The sequence below is a fragment of the Plectropomus leopardus genome, chromosome 9 (assembly GCF_008729295.1).
Source record: "Plectropomus leopardus isolate mb chromosome 9, YSFRI_Pleo_2.0, whole genome shotgun sequence".
Taxonomy (NCBI): domain Eukaryota; kingdom Metazoa; phylum Chordata; class Actinopteri; order Perciformes; family Serranidae; genus Plectropomus; species Plectropomus leopardus.
The window spans coordinates 15,234,045-15,255,663 of record NC_056471.1 but is presented as its reverse complement, the minus strand read 5'-3'; the positions used below and the strand labels follow the sequence as shown (position 1 = coordinate 15,255,663).

At 41.1% G+C, this 21,619-nt stretch overlaps 1 protein-coding gene across 7 annotated transcripts in view; it reads left to right on the top strand.

Annotated features, from left to right (window-relative positions):
• Positions 1–21,619, top strand: part of col23a1a (collagen type XXIII alpha 1 chain a) — a 146,574-nt gene that overhangs the window by 113,994 nt on the left and 10,961 nt on the right. For all 7 annotated transcript variants that reach the window (XM_042493729.1, XM_042493728.1, XM_042493731.1 and 4 more), the window contains 7 exons: positions 6,787–6,813; positions 6,900–6,926; positions 10,516–10,542; positions 11,459–11,485; positions 16,345–16,404; positions 18,541–18,657; positions 21,583–21,609. In XM_042493729.1, coding sequence (XP_042349663.1) covers positions 6,787–6,813; positions 6,900–6,926; positions 10,516–10,542; positions 11,459–11,485; positions 16,345–16,404; positions 18,541–18,657; positions 21,583–21,609 — 312 coding nt within the window. The remainder of the gene's footprint in view (positions 1–6,786; positions 6,814–6,899; positions 6,927–10,515; positions 10,543–11,458; positions 11,486–16,344; positions 16,405–18,540; positions 18,658–21,582; positions 21,610–21,619) is intronic.

Below are 21,619 nucleotides of genomic sequence, written 5' to 3'. Positions count from 1 at the left end.
TTAGTTTGTGACTGTAAAGTTTCATGAGGCTGTGATTATCCATGAGGTAACAATACGTTATTGTAAACAGTGATGTCATGTGTCATAGAAATGGTCTCACTACAGTGAAAGGGATACTATAAGGACTATTTGTTTAATCCACAGGAGTCTCAGCTTTCCAGTCAGGTGCAATTTATGCAATTTTACAGCTGTCTAGGGACCCCAGTATGCAAGAGTATTCAAATATAATACGCAAATATAATACATTTGTACTACATGCTAAAAAAACACATTATTTTGTCCCAAACTGCCCCAAAAAAGTGGGCATGTCTGTGAAGGGGAGAATGATGTAGAACCCATTTTCATACAAATGTGTTGAGTTGCCAAGAAACATCTGTGAAATGTGTCATGCTGTTTTTCCTAATCCTAATCTTTAGATTTATGTAGCCCACTACACAGCCGGCAGCAGCCTTTTGTAGACAAGAATATCAGCAGGGATCACTTGCAGCCGGGTTGGTCTCAGAGAGTTAAAGTGATGTACGTATTACACAGCACTGATTATAATCCAGTGATAGAATATATAATGATTCTGAAATGAGAGTCTGTTGGAGTTTTATCCAGAGACATAGCGGCCTCTTGTGGTCGGTCAGACTACTGATGAGATAAAACAGCTCGTGGCTCTGTTGCTGATTTGTGGTTTTGCCATCGTCAGACTCTCATTATCTGATACAGATATACAATCCTAATCTGAGAGTTCAGGTTGTGTGAGCTGATGGAGACATCAGGGCGGGATGTCTGTATGGTGCTCATGTGTCAGCTCTATGTGTGTCGGTGTTACATGTTCTTTGAGACACGCTGTCCTGCTATCGTGTGACCCCTCTATATGTTTGCCATGGCGAGCTACAGTAGTCGCCCCTGGTGTTGGTTTCCAAGGCGTCTCATTGGGAAGTCCGTTACCCATGGGGCTCGCTCTCCCAGTCATACTCCCAGTCTGCCTGGCACTGCACGGTTCTCCTGACGGGAAATGCCTGTTGCTAATTACACACAGGTGGCTCAAGTGTACGGAGAAGTGTGTGCACAGCTGTGTTTGTTTGCCTGTGACTATTCATCTTTGTCACTGTCTTCATTACAAAATCCCAAAGTTGTGGCACATTCAAGTGTAGCTGTTTTTCTTCTTCATTAAATGATGCAATGTGTTATTTAAAACTGGCTAAAACTGGATAATCTGTGTAATCCTTCCTGGTCTTGTCATCATTATGAGATCACTGCTTTTATCTTATATTAGTGCAAGAGGCATCCTCCTGTTACGATGTGGGCATGATGAGTGTATGAAGTTACCATGAAACAGTAGATTAATCATACTGGCAATTAAAATGGACAGCACATTATTTAATTTGGCAGCAGAGATTATCAAGTTTCAAACACTGAAGCTCAAAAAGGGCCGCTCTTCCTGTTGGGTAGCACTGTTTGTGTATCTCTGTCCATATGTGCAGATGTGTGTGAACTCCATCCAACCACCCATAGTTTATGTAGATCTCTGTAACAAAGGCCAGAGCGGGGGAAGTGGTCAGTGTGTGTGTGTGTGTGTGTGTGTGTGTGTGTGCGTGCGTGTGCGTGTGCGTGTGCGTGTGCGTGCATGCATGTGATATATTTTCACACCAATAACTTGTCTCACATGGACTGCACATATGGAGAGGGCATGCACACATCAACACAAATGAGTCAAGTCAGTTTCCAGAGAGCAGCGCAGCACTAACTTGTGTTGTGCCAATGACTTGTGCCAGTAGATTTTCTTTCTTTATTTTTCCATTGTTACAACAACCAGATCGCATTCCAGCACTTTTCTTTTTTGCCCTCTCTCACCCTTGTTACAGTGTATCTAAACACAATGGGATATAATTTTAGCCTTTAACCATCAGCGGGCAGGAGTCCTAATTCTGTGACACATTCACTCAAGTATTGCGCGTACACTGCCATTTTTCTATACTTCTACTTCACTGCAATCAAAGGGCAAATAACTTTGTAACTTATGCTGCTAGTTATATTGCAAATTAATAGTAGTTAGGTTCAGTTTATTAGTTAAGTTAACAGGGGCTGTCTGTCCTGTCAAATAAATTTAAAAAAGCCCCAAAAAATGTTTCAAGTGATATATACACCAGTGCATCAATATTTATCGTGCAATAATTTATTTTATTTATTTGTTTATTTGACAAAGACAAATGCATATACTTCATATATGAAATACAAAGGAGATGCATTGCATACAATATAAAACACATATATCTGAAAATCGCCATTCTGCATTATGACTACTTTTGGTAATTTACTTAGAAATACAATTTTATCCAGACTTATTCATAACAGAATATTTCTACACTGTGGTATTGCTAATTTTACTTAGGTAAAATATCTGACTGTCACTGCTGAATAATTGTCTTATAGACCAGTATGTGCATACAGTACATGTGTGCCATTTGCCAGTATTTGAGCGTGCATGTGCTGCACTTCTTTCAGGTGGCATACACGTGTCTCGCAGTCAATAGGTTCATCAGACTAATGCATGCAGCAGTCCACTTCTATTGAAGCATTAGTAATGTGATAAACAGTGTTAATGACATGTGGTCTGAGTGTATCTCAAGCATAACACTATGATAAGTGTGTGTGCTTGTGCGTGCTGATGTATGTTTTCTCTCCTTGTGTAACCCCTGTCACTTCTTCCTCTCATAAATCACAGGCTAGGGTTTGAGTTTCAGAAAGGAGCCTTCCTCCTGTCAAACAATCAAACTCAGACAGACTGACAGAACAGTGCAGAGTAAACACACACCCACACACACCAATTGATTCTCATTCATATGCCCGGCCACTAGCGTGTTTATACTAAAGTGCCAGTCTGTGACAGACAGCGGCCCTCACTCAGCAGAAACAGGCTGAGGCCTCCATTGTTCAGCCTTCCAGGCCGCTGAGCTCAGATTAAAGCCAGACAGTCACCCAACAACATGTCAGTGATTTTCTGTCCCAAACACGCAGCACTCTGGTATGCTTTATTGTGCTCTTTGGTTCTGGATGGAGATGCTATTTTCTTTAAAGAAGCAAATGTCATGTATCACAACGACATTATGTTCATGTAGCCCTGACATAGAGGTTAGAGTTTTATCCCTGTGGCAACAAAGTAACTGGAGAGGAAAGTTGGTGAATCACTGCAAGAGAGGAAGAGATAATGATATCAAAGGAGAAAAGTAGAACCAGGGGAGGAAAAAGTTCTCTCATTTTCCCTTCTTCCTTCAAGGGACAATTCACCCCCCCAAGCAAATATCCAGATTTTTTCTTTTATCTGTAGTGCATCAATATAGATTGTTTTGGTGTGAGTTGCAGCGTGTTGGAGATATCGGCTGTATGACATCTGCCTTCTCTCCAGTATAATGGAACTAAATGGACCTTAAGACCCGGTTACTTGAGATAATCCACAGACTATGGTGTGAGCAGTTTCATAAAGGAACCTTTTTTGTTTTTCTCCAAAATTTCACCCACCACCTGTATCACAGCACAAAAGGAAGTGTGAATCTTCATATTGACGAGAGGTTGATGCTCGTGACAGCCCAAGATTTAAACATTAATGGTGTCCTCCTCAGCTGTTGGTGAGCTAGCAGGAGACACACGCTTCCTTCTGCGTAGTGATAAGATTGGTGGGTATAATTCAGTAAGTAAAATAGTTCCTACATAAAACTGCTTACAGCAACATCTGTTGATTTTCTTGAGTCACCGGGTCATGATTTCTGGAAGTAGTTTTTTTTTTCTTTCTTTTTCTTTTGTTTTATATTTTTGAATGAACTGTCCCTTTAATTGTGACGTAATTAATCTCAGTGAGCCCAATGTGTGCGACAAATTACCATGTGTGCTTTTAGCTGAGGTGTCGGCTCTGATGTGCAGACACCAAGTTTTCACGCAGCATCCTCAACAATTACACCGTACTGGGTAATTACCAGTCTGCACCATAGGGAGTACAATAAAGACAGCAGAGACACCCCTCGCCCTGTTTCATTGGGATTAAGACACACACATATACATGTGTGAGCATGCACACACACACAAACATAGACACAGACATATGCCCTCCTGCAGGCCAAGTTATTTTCCAGAGATGTGTTTAAAAGCCATCTAATTGGTGGGAATGCTGAGTCGAAACTTTTTTTTATCTGCTGAGGGACGCTGCAGGACAAGATGTAGACGAGGAAAACACACAAATAACCACACACACACATAGATTATTTTGTTTCCTCTCCCCCCACCTTCACTTGAGGTTTTGGTGGTAATCTCAAGCTATTTCCTCACTTTTTCTCAACATTAATGTCCCTTTCTTTCTGTGTTCCTCTATCTGTCCTTTGATTCTGCAGCCTGATCCATTTGTGGTCTAAGATAAAGAGATTGTTTCCCATGGCTTTTTTTGTTGGGTTTTTTTTTGGCCTGTATTTCTATTTGAATTGTATTTTTTTCCCACCTTGCAGACTGTCTTGTACATTGGAGGTACAGTGTAACAATGCAGCTATACAGACGGAAAAGCACAGAATATATTAAGAGCCGCACATCAAAATCCAATTTCCCCTAGCTCCTGTGCTCCGACTCTTATTCTCATTCATATAAAACCTACTGGCCCATTTTGCCCTTAGGTTTCCATTAAAAGTTCAGTCAGACTTCTGTTGCTAATTTAAGTGAGGCTCATATATTTAAAAAGTATCTCATCCTACAGTCATAGAGGAGCTTCCTGGACTTCTGTTTTGTTGGCTGAATTATTGCTCCAGGTAGCTTTCGTCATTCTGGGTTTTGTTTTATTCCATATTGGATACCAGTTGAATAAGATTATTAGATACAGGCTTATATTGTTAAGAATAAACCCTCTCTCACACACACAAAGGAAGAGACATACAGCTATAGTACTTACTGTTCACAAGCCTCTGTGTGGCTTGTTAGCAACCATAAATCAGTCTGTTTTTTCTGCGGTTCAGACTTTGCAGCAGCCGATGACCTCACCATGCACACCTCGTCTACTCATCCTGACGAGTCTTGAAGGAGCCCTGATAAACGCTGCCAGATGCAGAGATATCACTGCACACACACACACACACACACACACACACGTGTAGATCCACAGACATGTACAAAGATAGCAGGGAGGACTCAGGGACATTTGTAGGGTCAGTCAAATTCTTACACTTGCATGCCTGACATGACAATCACAGCATGCTGCTTTTAATAGAGTGGTGAAACTACAACCTGTCCCATAATCTATGTAGTATCCTAACTCTTCACCCTCCTCTCATCTTTAGACAGTCATGGCGAAATTATTGCTGTCCGATTGGTCCCAGTGATTTGTTCCACCCCCGCATCTCAGCCACTTATTGCTGATTTCACAAGAGACCCTCAATCAAGAAGACATCAAGGGCCTCAAAGGCTTTTTGCTGTACTTTTTTTATAACCCTCTTTTATATGGACTAACCACTTTTTGAGGAGAGTTTATAGCCATAGCCGTCCATTACAGGACTAAAGCAAACAATTGCACAAACTATTAATGAGAGCTGCCCCAGAGTATCATTCCCCCCGTCCTTATGCCCCCCCCATCCATCTGTCAAAGCAGGCAGCGACGACACTGTGGTAGGTTTTCACTACAGGACCTTAGCCAGAATAGCACCCATGGGACTGGTAAAACAGGGGGCTGAAGAGAAAAGCCCAACTTATGGAAGCCATCCAAAGCCAGAGATGACGATTGGTAAGGATGGTTTCCAGTCTGCAGAGCCACCAGGACTGTGAGGGGTTGAGCAACCCACGACCGAGCGACCCTGTTAGGGAACTGTTAGCATAACTTTGAGTACGGCCATTATAGAGGAAGTCAACATTAGCCTTCACCACATACGTCACATTTAAGTGTTTTTGGAAAGTTTGATCCTTTATGTTTAAATAGGGATCTGAAGGTTTGTGCCTTTGAACTGCGTGTTGCTTTGCAGAGGAGGTTAAATGACTGCTCGACTGTTTTTTTTTTAGGTAAACACAGCAGACAACTCCAACTGCTGTCTCAGCACTTGGGTGAGGTTGGATGGGGGCTTTAAAGGGTCTCAACAGCCTGCTGGATTATCTCATAGCCACAAACACACAGAGACACTGTGGATGTGGGGATGTGTGGCAGATTAATACAGCTGGACCAAATCCACACAGAGTCTATCATGTTGGACACCAAACTCTAAATCTTAGAATAATTATAAACCACCTGGAAATGTCTTAATATTTGAGTCTTACGTGTGCACACAAAGACATACACACACACACAGAGTTAGATGGGGCAGGATATACACAGAGCATTTGTATCTGCCTTTTACCAACTTTTTCATCCTTAACTTTACAATAACTGCGGCTGTTTCTCTCTGTCGTTTACAAGCACGCTTTTTACTGTCCTCCCTTGAAATGTTTGTCTTGCCAAATCCACTTAAACTGCTCTTGCTAAGCAAAGATCACTTACATTGTTTGCTGAGCGTTACGGAGACAAGACTAAAACATCATTACAAAACTAATAAATAGGAGCCGGTTTATCATATTTTGATGGGGAAGATAGTTTTGTTAATGGATTTAAAACAAATAATGTCTTAATCATATTCTTCATTCACAGCAGACGTTTTGAAGCCACTCTTTAAAGGAATTGTTTAATATTTTTAGAAATATGTTTGTTGGCTTTCTTGTAGAGAGTTAGATGAAAAGGTTGAGTACAGTACTGGACAGTCTTGTTGTCTTTTCATAACGTATTTTTTATCTGTCCTTCAACAGGGTCCTCTTGGCTTGGATGGAAAACCAGTGAGTATTCCCAGAATCAAATCTATAAAACTCGCTTCACATGACTGACAATAGTTTAATTTTCACTTTGTTTTTTCTCCTCTCAGGGTTTTCCAGGTCCCAAGGGAAGCCAGGTACACCATAACACACCTGTCTTGTTTGAGTTTTTTAATAACACATATCAATTACACTGAAGCAATTCATTCTCAAAGATTTTTTGTGAATTCAGTTAGGTATTTGGCCTGTAAGACAGGTGATGGTTTGCAAAACTTCATCAATCATCTTTACTGTTCCTGAGGGAGCGTTGCAGCAGAGTGAAAAAGCCCACGGTAGCCACCTTGTTTCTTGTTCCACCTCTTAAGTCATCCCAGGGCTCACAGCCACGGGGGACTCATGGCTCAACTGAACCGTGTGCTGAAACCCCCTTTGCACTTCACCTCTGAGTCCCATCCATCACCCTTCCTCAGAAACCCTGCCACACCGCCAGACACGCCCAGGTGTAGCGTGGAAACGGGCGAAGCAGAGCGAATGGGTTACACACCAGTGGGAAAGTAAGAGAGAGAATAGAGTTTATAACCTCTACAGAGGCTCTTTAAAAAGTCATTAAAGTACCCCCCCCCCCCCGGTCCTCTTTGCCTATGAGAAGGACGAATCATCTTCTGAAATGTAAAACGAGAGCTGTTTGAATAGTTCCTCTGTAAACACCATTAAGATGTTGTTTCCTGCAAAAGGAGACCTCAAGCTGGGTCTGTCCTTTAAGAGGACTTCCCCATCGCTGAGGGTCTGCCATAAAACCCCAGCAGGTGTGACATAGACCTTGTGACCACAGTTGCCCCAGTACTCAAGGGATGTTGAGGAGAGATGAAAACACGCAAATAAAGGATAAAAGCAGTTTGATTTGTTGATGGATGATGACCACAAGACAGGGGGTTCGCCTATAAATCAAGTTTAAAGGAATACTGACAAGAGAAAAGTGAGTTCAAGGACCATAAACTTAAAAACACAAAGATAACAACTGAACAAAAACGACAGCAATTCTTTTGGCAAAGAAAATGGCTTTTTGTTTTAGATCAATTGTCTGGTCATAAGTGAATGCAGTTTACTGAGTTTTCATGGATATAGTTTAGTTTAAAAGCTCTACTAAACTTCTAGTATGTTGATCTTATGCTAAGACTTTTTTGCCCACTTTTAAAATTACATAAATGATAAAAGTCTTTAAGTTAAGAATGAAATTGTAAATAATTTTCTTCTTCCATTCCTTCTGAGCCAGACATCTTTCTGCTCAGCTGCTCCCAGCACAACGCCCCCGTGCAGATCAGCTTAGTGAATTTTACTTTGAATTAGACAATAAGCATGCTGATGTAGTACTACTGCTAAATAGGTATGGTTATAAAATTGGTGAAAGTAAATTTAAATATGTTCTAAGGTCACAGTGGCTAATATCAGGGCTCATTTATTGACACTGCATGCTCATGGGCTGATGTTACAGATGCAGCAATAATGACGCAGCTGCACATGGTGAGACACAGAAACAAGCATTTGTTTGGTGACAGAAATCACAGAAATAATGTATATGCAACATGCTAACTGATACTACTGGCATGAAAAGGCAGGTTATGTAGCAGCATTGCAAAAAAAGAGTTTAATTTAAGATGAGATCTTTAAGGCTATAAAAAATCTATCTTAAAGTCTTTGTTTTTCCGCTACCACTATGTAAGCTTTTATATAAAACTTTTTAAATTTTCATGTTTTTATACTATAACCAAAAGGTTTGTAATCTATTGCTGCTGTTTTAACCTTATACACTGAAGCAAAACTATTGCAAGGGAATGAAAAGGTATTCTGAGACATCACAAAATATCACCACGCAAAAAACAAAACAAAAAACAAACTAAAATCAAACAAAATCTCGCTGTGAACCTCTGGGGGCTCCATAGATTACAGATATAATTATCAGCATAAAACTAAAAGTTAATATTTGTAAGAAATAAAAAATATTAGGGTGAAACTTTCAGACCTACCCCATTGGCGTAACTGACACTTAATCCTTAACATTTTTTCCTCCAGTTTCTTCTTTAAGTAGCCTACTTAAAGGTGTTTTTTTTTTTTTTTAAAAAAAAAAAAAAAAAAAAGTAATACGCTGTAACAAACTCAAACACAGGACTATCTTTTTATGGCTACACAACTGAATCAAATACATTTGTTCCAAACTTCTATATTCACAACTCTTGGCCTCTTTATGAACTTTGGGATCTTGACTCAAATTTAAAATAAATTTAACTTGATTTAATCAATGTTTGGTCACACTGCATGAGTTTGTACTTGAGTCTCCAGCCAAGAGAACCAGGAGATTAAAGGGGCTGCACTTAAGCTGATAATTGCACACCTACAGAAGCAGTCGCGGCTGCGTTGTCACTTCCCCCTCCGTCTCCTCTCTCTCTGAACAGAAGGAGAGAGCAGAGCAGGAGATAAGCTGCTGCCTGTCATCATGTGGCCACTCACATTAACAAACTGCACCAGCCCCCCGAACTCCTAAACACTCCAATCCAGACAAAATGTCTGCCAGACAGAGAGGACGTGAGGACAGGGGGAACAAATCAGAGAGGGGGGCTTCACGGCAGATCGCATGGCAGATTTAGAGACCGAATAAAGGCAGAATCAGGGTGAAATCAGTGTGTGAAATTCAATGTGGGATGAGTCAAAAAATAGACAGTTTAGAGATCAGAGGCATGAAAAAGGGGAGACTGGGCTGTAGGAGGTAAGATCTGCTGACTGGAGTCACTTTTAGAGAGATGGTGGCTGAGATCAGAGTTGGTGGCAGCTTTCCATGTCGTCCTCTCTGTCAGTCTGCGGGTTTGTGGTGCCACCACACTTTGGGTCCTTGTGCCACTGAGACAGAATGACGGAGACATGGACGTGGGCACAACTCAGCCCAACTGGCAGGGATTAGCTCGCTTGTGGGCCTGGTGTTCATGAGACGATGTCAAACTGCCCGACACAGTGTCACAGTGTGTCAGCATCTCACATACTACACACGCGTGCATAGGCTTTTTGTTAGACCCTGTGTTTTTGGTTAGCATTTCTAGCATTCCACGTCTAAAACATGTTTTTATCTCACAAATCTTAAAAGAAATTCCAGCTGAAAACCCATGTCACATGGTCCTCTTATTGTGAAATATGCTTGGACATGTTGTGACTGAGCAGTCTCTTTTTTAACATTATTTTTAAAGGGTTTTTTCAGATATAGCAGATATAACATACAAATACAATAAAACAAAAAAATAGATACTCCTTATCTATTTTTTGTTTTATCTATGTTTGTTTGTTTGTTTGTTTTAGGTGCTGTTGTTGCAATTTTTGCTTTTGTGGCTTTTGTTGTTTGTGTGTTCTATTTTTTTTTTGTTGTTGTTTCTTGCTAATTGGTTTTCTGACTTTTTGAAATTGCTGGACCGGTTGCATAAGGTGCAAATTTTATTGCTGTATTGTCTGATTTTGACCACATTACATTCCCACAAGCAGTGAAGAAGTGTGCCTTTAGCACTGTGATTAAGCAGTCTCGATGGCACAGCTGCATTAAGCGGTATTACTGCCTCACCTCACCTTTTGATTGAATGCTCTGTGCTAGCGGCCAGTTGAAGATGTACTGCACAGTGATGTACGCTGCTCATTTGATAACTGATTTATCCTGACCAACTGTCTCTGATTATCTCCTCTCTCCTGCAGGGACCAGCCGGACCCAAGGGAGAAAAGGTATGCTTCAATATGGATTTCAACAACCTTGCTAGACAAGTCAATGCACTGTATGAAGGGATTTCTCACATTAATTTTCAGGCGGGCAGCTTCAGAGAAACTCTAATGCAGGCACACACACTTACACACAACTCTAACAGGTGTTCTTCTGCAGTGCCCTCCCACGTTTTCACTGCACGCCCATCAAACCAGCCATAGATTACATGTAGTTATGTAGGAGCTCGTATGTCTCCACACATTCTCACGTCGAAGCACTGAACAGGTTTACAGGCCTTCCGTGGGGCTCGATGATAGCCAGATGTTTTCCCACTCTGTGAACCTCTGCCCAGTCTGAGATGTGAACGACCGTATGAGCTGACAGTGGAGGGCTGGTGCCTGTGGTCATTTGTGCGCATGCACCAATGGGTAGCTTTGTGTGTGTGTGTGTGTGTACGTTTTTGCACTCAAGCGAAAATTGCCCAGATAAGGGCAACCACAAGAACAACTGCAGTAAACAGCATCTGTCGGAGCAGCATTCAGGCTGATGAGCGGAGGATTGCAAATGACGGATGATGCTGGGGTTTGGAAAATTGGCTCCTTTCATGTAATCATGCCACTAGCTCTGTGATGAGAACATGAACTCCAAATCCTCATCAACAGTCCCCAGCACGTGCACACCCTCTTTTACTTCCATCGCATCCCGTCAGATGATTCCAATTGTGGGCATCAAATGATTTATGCAATAAATGTCGACTTCCTGAGCTGGTTTGGGAACAGATGACCTTTGAGTCGCTTCTTTCCCGTACACAAGTATAAGTGTTTAAGCCTGTCTGTCACGGCTGCTCTTCAGTAGCAGTTTTCTGTTGCATGCCTGCCCTGTGTGCATATACAGTGGTAATAAGTGCTGACAATTGTTATTTTCCTGTTTTTCTCCCAGGGTGACCAAGGAGACATTGGGCCAAGGGTAAGTCAAGTTCTCTGTCTTTTGCCTAAGAAGCTGGAACTGTTTTCTTCTGTTTTCTTGCCTTTTAGAGGCTATTTTTCAGGTTTAAGCTGACCCAGCTGAAAAGACCCTTCCTTTGATTGTGTTTTGTTCCTCAGCAGATCTTTGCTATTTCAAATTAGCCTCCATTTAAATCTTCCTTCCAGTCCTCTTTTTCTTTTCTATTTTCCTCTGTCTCTATCAGTCTTAAATTTTCACTCCCTTTAAAGGTCAGAGGACACTGTGCTTTCCATTCAGTCATTTTAAGAAGTGAATTTTCTTTTGAAATTTAAGAAAAAGGCTTGGGCACGAATTCAGATCCTTCCCTCTGCATTTTATACTGAAAGAACCAAACATTAAAGGGATAGTTCACCCAAAAATTTAAAAATACATATTTAACCTCTTACCTGTAGTGCTATTCATCAATCTAGATCGTTTTGACCTGAGTTGTGGAGGTAGTGGAGATGTCTGCCTTCTCTCGAATATAATGGAACTAGATGGCACTTGTGATGCTCAAAGCGCCAAAAATGCATTTGAAAAACTCAACAACAATGTCTCTTTCCAGAAATCATGACATGGTTACTCAAGATAATCCACAGACCTTGTTGTGAGCTGTCAGCCATATCACACCACAGAAAAAAGGGTGATGCTATGTGAGCTAGCAGCTGATGCACACCTTCATCTGCACAATATGGTTGGTGGGTGTGGTTTGTTTGAAAGAAAATAGCTCTTTTGTAAAGTTGCTCAGTCTGTGGATTATCTTTTAAGCAGGTCATGATTTCTTTAAAGAGACACTGATGTTGAATTTTTCAAACTTATTTTTTTGGCACTTCGAGCAACACAAGCCAAGTACCATCTAGTTACATTATTTTGGAGAGAAGGCAGACATCTCTACTGCTGATATGTCCAACACTAACCAAAACTCCAACCAATCAACTCAAACCAAAACAATCAAGACTGAAAAATAGCACAACAAGTAAAAGGAGAAATATGTATGTTTCATTTTTGGGGCAACTGTCCCTTTAAACAACAGGTCCTCCAAAAGGTCCTGTTATATCTAATTAAAGTTGTAAAAATGTACACAATGCATACCTTTGTCTGCATGAAAAAAAGCCATTACTTTTTTGGAAAAGTTCATCATATTGGGTGGTACATATTTTCACTTTTTTGCAGAGATTTAAATGAAAACATTGATACAACTCTCATGTTTGTACAGTAAACATAAAGCAATTTTCAGCAGTGCAGTTAACTTGACTCTGTTCATAGATAACAATAATCTGCACCCATACATGCACAGATGAAATCATACTTTTATTTCACATTGATGTGCAACTGACTGATCAGTGTCTTAGGACTGCAGGAAATCTACGCCAACACAGAGAACATATGCAGCTTTCAGAAGCAGGGCTGAGATTCAAACCCAGACCAGACAGGGTAACAGACCATCACATACTAGAAATCAAAGAGAAAGAGAGGATTTTTTGTAACATCTGAGAAACTACTCATCATTTCCTTGCTATCTTGCTAGGGGGGACGATGCGCACGTGCAAACACACAAAAGTGAAAACACTTCTTAATACAAGTTTTATCATGTTTTGTTCCACCCACATAACATTCAACACTCAAGACTTTTAATAATTCATAAGAAAAGTGTGTTTACTCTGCGCAGCTTCCCCAGCAACAACACAGTCCGGCTCCTGTGATGAGGTTTGAGTTGCCCACATCTCTAAAGCCAAGGATGAAAAATGATGATATTAAAGAACGATGGAAAAACTTAAACGTCACCATCAAAAACCCAATGGTTGGGGCGGTGTGCCAAAGCTGCCTTCTAGTCTCAACCGAACTGTTTTTTTTTATGTCACGGAGTAACCTCGCTCTGCATCTGGTCCATGTTGTCAGTGTTGTCTTTTCATATGATATCATTCCTTTCTCCATGAGATCTATGTAATTATCTCCTGTTTCATTCGCTGTGGTTTGAAAATAAGCCCCCTGTGCTTTACATGGATTCCTTGAAGAAGTCATGTACCCCATGAATCCTGAATGTTGTTTTCCTAGCTTGATTACAGTAAGAATATAATATCAGGTTAAAAAAAATGCTTCCTCACTTGCAAAAAAATAGGTGCTGAGCTAATGTATATATTGTTCGGGATTTAAAACCAAAGATCAAAATAGTGTTATTTTTATATTTTTGTCAGTGAGTTTTCTCCATAATCTGCAATAACTGATCAATTCCAAAGTCCAGTCACTGCATTGGTCATGTGATCGCAACCTTTCAAAATATTTGGAATATGTACTAATTCAGGTGCATTACTTTCACAGGAAAACTTACAAAAAGTCCTAGAACTATGGTGGCAGAGGCAAAAATATGAAGGACCCTATGTGGAGCTTTTCTTTGTCCATTCTGGGCTACTATAGAAAAAACATGGCGGACACTGTGGAAGAAGACCCACTCCATATGTGGATAAACCTCAATCTATGCTAACAAAAAATATTCCTTATACCAGGTGAATATAAATTAAAAAAAAAAAAACATAGTTATGTATGTTGTATTCCATTTCTACCAATATATCCCCTGAAGTCTACACTCTGGACCTTTAAAGCCTGATACATTTACATATACCAGAATATGTTAAGAAACATATTAAGAAACATTCATGTGGATAGCAGAGGATTATAAATATTTTAACTGACAAAAAATTGTTTCATAACCATTAGTTTCAAAGGGCTATGATATATACAAATTGTTGGCCAATAATTGCCATATTGGCAGTGACCTGTCTTATGAGGACCATAAATCTGACTGGGAGCCACTTAAACTTTCAAAATACTCACACATAAAGTATTTATAAAAACGACAAATGTTCCTCTTAAAAAGGCTTTTGTGGCCACTTGCTGCTTGTCATTATTATTACTGACGTTCTTTAGAAAATATCCAACAAATGAGGTTTAGAATAAAAATTAGAAATAGATGTGTAGTCATAAATCTTCTAAGAGTTGGAGCCTGACAGTATTTGCATAACAGTGTGTGTTATGTATACTGGAATGAGACTGAATGCCTGTTGTTTTATAGCAGCGCACAAATGGAGTGTAAATTTGACAGGGCTGCTCAGCAGAACAATATTTATGATGCGGCTCAGAAACATTACAGGAATTCCTGATTTCTATCAAGACATGAGTCATTTGATTTCCTAGCTTATCCCCTCAGATTTTGAGGTAATAGTTTATGCAAGAATTAAATATTTTTGGCACTCTGCATTACATAGTTCTTCCAAATGGTAAATATTGCATTTGGATGAGGCGTCTGGAGCTCGGATGTCTTTGGATAAGTCTGCAGCCTTAAAACCTCAGAGCATTGCTTAGAGACACAGACTTGGTTCAAAACAAACCCTGCAGCTTCTAAAACTACTGTATTTGTGAATGAGGTTTGGCACTGGGGTACATTTTCATAGATATGGCTAGATAGGTCAGCAAATGAAAAACTGTTGGTCTCTGAATGTTTAAAACATGATTTTCTTAACCGCTATGAACCAAAATCCACTGAGGTTGAGCAGATAAAAGGTGGAGCAGTGGGAGAATGTCATCAGTACATAAGCTCTGTCATCACCTTGTCCTGATCTCCTCACTGTACGCTGATTCACCTCTGAACTCTACGAGAGGATCAGAAAAAAACAGGAAGTTGCGATGAATCTTTGTCAATCTGTGACTTCCTGTCAATCCATCATTTTCAGTGTGTTTGTCAGGCAGAATCTGGCCGGGTGTTAAACACAATCAGATGCCAAGGAACCATCAAGACAAAAGGTCATGTTTAGTGCTGCATCTTTCTCCAAAGCAACTTTTATTGAATGGCATAAAGATGATTCCCCAGCACATAGTCACATCCATATGCAGGACATTGTCACTGCATGTTTAGGTTTGTCTGGCAGCTGTGTTGAAAGACAAGCCACGACGAGAGTTTCATCTCCAGCCAAAGCCTCTCTTGCCTCCCCCCAGAGCAACTACAAAAAGGCCATGGGTAGACGGGGCTCTGAGGTTGAATGGCTGTTTGTCTTCGTATCGGCCTTAGGTCTGATGAGAACGAGGTAAAGGGGAAGCCCACTGTGAAACAGCCTAGTTTCTTATGAGATGTTTAAGGAGCATATGTGTATGTGGTCTCCATGGTGGGAACGGTGTGAATGAGTGAATGTGACAGTGGGGAAAGAGGGGTGTATAGGCAAAGACAGAGGAGACGGAGGGGTCTGCGGTGTTGGAAAACCCTCAGCCATCCAGCACTCACCGCAGCCTGTTAACGGAAACCTCATGAGCAGGCTCGCATCTCCCCTTCTTTCTCTCCCTACTATCCCCCTGCTGTTCTTCCGCCCTCCTCTCTTAGATCTTCTCTCTGTCCTTCCTTCCATGTGTTTTTGGAGGCAACTCAACCAGAGAAGCAGCACAGCACTCCGAGCCACTCTGTGGCGGCAGACAAACTCTCCTCTTTTCAGCTCGACAGACAATCATCACAGTTGCTGTCTGTCGGCTGGAAAGAGCCAAGCCACCTCTGTTTGGTTTGGTCGCAAAGAGAAGGATGGGAAGACATTAAATGGAACACACACACACACACACACAATTAAATGCATGTTTGAGTGAGAGACCCAGGATACAGTTTCTGAAAGGGCAAAGGGGACAGATACTGGGTCTTAGTTTGCAGTTTTACTGAAACTATTTGCAGATGATGTGTTTTTGTTCATTCATAAATATATAGGTATATCTTGTCAAATTAGGCAATTTAAATTTTGATCCCATTTCAACCACAGTTGTTTGCTACAGAAAGTTGCTCACTTTTACTTTTGTCACTTCCTCTTCAGGGTCCTCCTAACTACAGCACATATGCAGGTCTGCACAGTAATCAGATTCTCACCGTCAAGGTTTGTCCCTCTGAGCGAACTGTTCCCTAATGCTCCCAGCAGTCTCCGCTCTCTGTCAGGCTGCTGATCTGTCACTGTCCCTTCAGATAGAGGAGCAGAGCACTCCTCTCAAGCTTTCTCTTTTGGCTTACAGCTTCAGAGGCTGCTGAACTCTCATCCGTTTTTCCCACAGCACTTATTTCCCTCTTGGTCCGTCTCATCTGCAGTCTCTTACTCTCATTAACTATGGATTTCTTTACTCATTTATCTCTTCCGCCTTTCTCTTTCCTTTCCTCCAACATGCTCCATGTCCTCTCATCTTTTTCCATTTCTGCTGTCTTCCTACTTTTTGTCCCTTTCTATCTCAGATGGTTTTCCCCAGATATGACCATGGCTTTCTCTCTGGAGAGCAGTCCAGTAGCTTTCAGAGACGCTTTCTGAAGGTAGACCACAACTAAGGCATGTGTGCACTTTTAACAACTTTAACCAACCATGTGTTCTCCATGTTCTCATCAGCCGTGCAACTCCCTTCTTCAGTACTTTTTGGACTTTTCTTAATCATGTTGCATCTCATTGATTTCATGTTTGATCTTTTTTTTTTCATAATTACCTTGTGTGTGCTGGCTTGTTTAGTTGTATTAGCATGACTTATTATGAGAATTTTTTTGTAAAAGTTCTAAAGCATCCAAAATAATCAGAAAACATCTTGGATGATGAATCACACACATTTCAGAAAGCCTCAAGAAATGTGTGCTTTCCATTACATGGAGAATAGAGGAGCTTTGTTGGTGACAGTTTAGTTCAAGCCTGATCTTAATAGAGACATAATAATTATCAGCGCACGGAAATAAGTTTTACTCTTTTATTTGGAGGTCTTGTTAATATAATTTTCATGAAAGGGCTTGCTGTGCCTCGTTGCTTGCCACAACAAAGCAAACCCTAATGTACCACGTCTGTAGAGATGAGAGGGTGCGGAGGAAGTGTCACCATGTGACCATAGAGACATCACTGGGCCTACATCCCCTTAAGTAGTGAGCGAGACTTTTAGGGCATTTATGGTTTTTCTTTGGCATGATTGTGGCAGTCATCATGAAGAGACGCGTCCCCAGTTAGATGTAAAACCAGTGATAAAAGTATCTTAAATAGGAGGTGACAGTCTTGTTTTTGTTTTTTGATGCATAAATATTCAACAGATGATGTTGTTCTCAATTAACAATTTCCCATCTGTGAGACTGCATGTGTCGGCGTGGGTGTGTTTCACTTTGTGATTAAGTATCAGTCTGACTCACCACATTAGGACTGCTATTGGCCAACCCCAGTCATTTTTGTGTTGTCACTTTTGAACTCTCCATCTACTATGTGACAACACATTCTCATTCCCAAATCATCAAATACCGACGCCTAGTCACAGGCCCTACGCATCAAACTATGACCCTAGTAGGTACCCTCCAGCATCAGTTTTGGACTTTTAGGGATGGCGTGTCAATTCACACTCTTTACATGCACTGTCTTTTCACATTAAACTCTTTAAAGGAAACATACAGTTTCCACTTGTTAAATATATGTAGTATCTTTAAGTTTATTTCTGTTTAGGCAACAAAAGTATATGGTTAGATCTAGAAAAAAACGTCATGGTTTGGCTTAAAATGAGCCTATTTGCACATAACCACAGACAGAAACTCTTACCAACTAGCTAATAGAGTTTTGCAGCTACAAACAGGTTTTTCTATCAGGAGTTAGTGGAGACCACAAACATATACAAAAGAAGAGTCAATATTGGACTTGGATGGATACAAAAATGACTCCAAGTGAATGTGAATGTTGCATCCTGTCTGCTGAATGTGTAAATATGTGACTGTTTGATAATAGCTTTAGAACTTAGATGGTAATTAAATTTCAGTGTTGTGCTTTGTGCTTGTTTCTGCTGCCCCCAAGTGGCAAAGAAATAAATTTGCTGTCAGTTTCAGAAATAGGTTTTGAGTTTTTGCCCACCCTCGATGATTCTGATTTGGTTTTGATACAGAGAAACATAGACCATAGGCTATCCAAGACCAAGAACTATAAATAATTGTTTTGATTTTTCATTGCTAAAAAACATATTTTTATTACATTTTTTTTCCTTCATTCTTCTGTTTTTTTCTGGGTTTTTTTCCTCAGGGTGACCAAGGCCAGGCTGGACCCGCTGGTCCTCCCGGTCCTCCAGGTCCCCCCGGTCCCCGAGGCCCCCCTGGGAACACAGGCAAGGATGGCCCACGTGGCCCTGCCGGTGAGCCGGTAAGAGCTTCTCCTGATGCATCAGCACATGTACACACAAATGTACACTCACTTGCCACACTCACCAAACACTCACCAAACAATGCAATCATACAAGCCCACAGCCGTCACCCTCTAACTAAGGTTACACCACAAAGAATGCAGTTACGTAAAACACCTCAGTCATCAGGTGCTGCTGTTACCCCCATTGCGTTGACCTGGCAGGGGTCAGCTGCAGGGTGTGACAGATTGTGTGTATTCTGTGTGTGAATATACATTTATACGCACATATTAAGGGGAAAGGGTCTACGCAGTAAACTGCAGCAAATCCATATTCTCATTCTTCCGGGTTTGCCAGTGAGCTGTGGCTTACCTAAAAGCTCCCAGAATAGCAACTCTACTCCTGGTCTCATCTGTTTTGTGTAAGACAGCGGCCACAAAGTTCTCCAGCACGCCCACCATTCTCCCACTCTCCTACCACAACTGTGTCACAGTGCACCCCTGAAACAGATATGGCACCGCGGCGGGTTCATGGGCAGTTTGCCGGCCTCACCAAACAATAGTTGTGCTCCTCGCTTGAGGCAGTTTATGTTTCTCAAAATTAACTTTCTGCCTCCCAGAGTTTAGTTCATACACAGTGGCAGCTAAAAGCTGTGGTTGTTGGATGGAAGAGAGAGAGACAGAGGCTATGAAGGTAATTTTCGTTTAACCAAGTGAAGGAATGAATGCTCAGTTACCCTCAACTGGCTCAGGACAGCTAAAGGATTCAAGTGAAAAATGTTGGTTTCAGCGTGGGTGAGTGGAGAGCTTATGCAGAACCAACAAAAGGGAAAGCAAGCACAGCTCTGAGAATGACTGAAAGCAGACGGGTTGAAGTGAGGGGGCCCGTCCGGTAACGTAGTCAATTTATAGTGTATTTTCCAAGTTGATTAAAGGCGTTGCAAAACCCAAAATAGCAAAACAAAGCAGCCCTAAGAGCCGCTCCATGTTGTAGGCAGATGTCTGAGTAAGCTGAGCAGGAGAAAGTAAGTAAGCCTGCCAGCACGGGTGTCCTTAAAACCATGTCGTTTGTATCAGTAAAATGGGAATTAAAGGGATGACATCTCAAGCATAGTTTTAGCCATCGTAGTTTCTGTTTGATGCACGGCTTCATCAAACTGCTGTGGTGGACATGTCACTAATAACATTTCCTTTCAACATATCTAAGTTCAGGGAATAATATTGAGTAAATTTAGTATCGTTTATAATTGGAAATGTATCTGACATCTGAACCGGTCTTCATCCATCCTTAGCTGCGTTCAAGATAAAAGGAGGTGCTAAGAAATTATTTGCAACGGTGATTTGTTTCCCGCTGCTGTGGTGGAAAGATCAAAAGACGAGGAGGAGGTAAGAGGGGTGGGACAGGAGGTTAAAAAGCTGCTGGAGCAACTGAGGATGGAAATAAAAGAGAGCAGAGGAGATGGGGATGACAGTTTGTATGTGCTGGAAGAGAACAGGAAGAAGAAAACCAGCTGGGACACGTCTAAGTAGCTTCTGCACATTATTGTAACATATGAGAACAGAGCAGAGGGCTAATAACCTCCAATTCATGTCATGCCTTTATTACAGTGCACTGTATGATCAAGTAAACACAACTACTTGATAGCTGTGTGTGTGTGTGTGTGTGTGTGTGTGTGTGTGTGTGTGTGTGTGTGTGTGTGTGTGTGTGAGAGAGAGAGAGAGAGAGAGAGTGAGAGATGGAGGGCTCTTGCACAAGATCCCACTAAGCTGTCTCTGCCATGGATGACTTCATACTTCATAGCAGATGTTGCTTCAAACACACGTCCACCTGGGCCTCACAAACAGCCACAATTGGTCTGTTTACCTAAATTAGCCAAATCAATGATGGTCAGATGCCAGAAAGTGGACATGGAATGCTGTCTCAGTATTTGTGTTTGGGGGAGGGGCGTTATTGCTCATCATACACTGAGTCCTTACCAGGGCTCCATAGTCATCTCTTGGCAATTGAAAAAAAAGGCTTTTTTAATATAGATAGGTGACACATTTAAGGACAAAACAGCATAAAGTATTTTAAAGGAGTTCTTTATCAAGATGATCATTTATATATCAATTACTCGCTGCGCGTTGCATTGAATTTGTGGAGAAAACTTTGTTTTTCTCGCATATCTTCTTTGTGAATGGAGAATCCAAAAATGGAAAAAAAAAATCTTGAAGAATTGAAATGTACAAAAAGAGTTTAAACACAAGTGGTTGCCAAGGTGCACACTACTTATCTGCGGAAGTTTTTTTAAATAGTACAATTTTAGTAAAAATGAAGGTGTTTGGGAAGATCTAAGCATTCTGCTGGATATATGTGTCTTGGATAATACTGCACAAGTTTTGCGTGATTTTTTTTTAAGTAGTTTTGCTGTTGTTAGACTTGGCCCCCTTTTATTTCATTCATCAAGAATTTTCTCAGTTTTTGGATTCTTCGTTCAGCATTGACCATGCAAGAAAAACAGTTTCCTTCACAAATGTAACTTTACACGGGGTGAGTAACTGTTAAATGTAAGGTCATTTTGTGGGTAAAGTGTTCCTCTGATGAATGTTTTTGTTGTTAATCTCTAATTTGTTGTTTGATGGTGGTGGAGGAGAGTGCTGTAAAACACCTCAGTCTTAAATCTCCCGCAGATGTTCAATTGGATTGAGATCTGGTTACTGCTACGGCCATAGCATATGAAACCATTAAGTGAGCCTTCATGCTCTGTGGAAGCATCTGTATCTTGTTTTCCTTTGTCACCCGTCTGTGTGTACTCAGTCTCAGAATAAGTGCTTGCTTAACTGACATCCATGTGCTGGTCATGCTTTGTCAAACACTGACATCTAGTGGATAAAGTGGTTCAGCTTTTGGAGGGAGCTTTACCTGAAGACGAGACCATAACAAAGTTTCTCCTCTGTTCTCCTCAGGGTTTTCCAGGTCGTGATGGCGTTGAGGTGAGTGTAG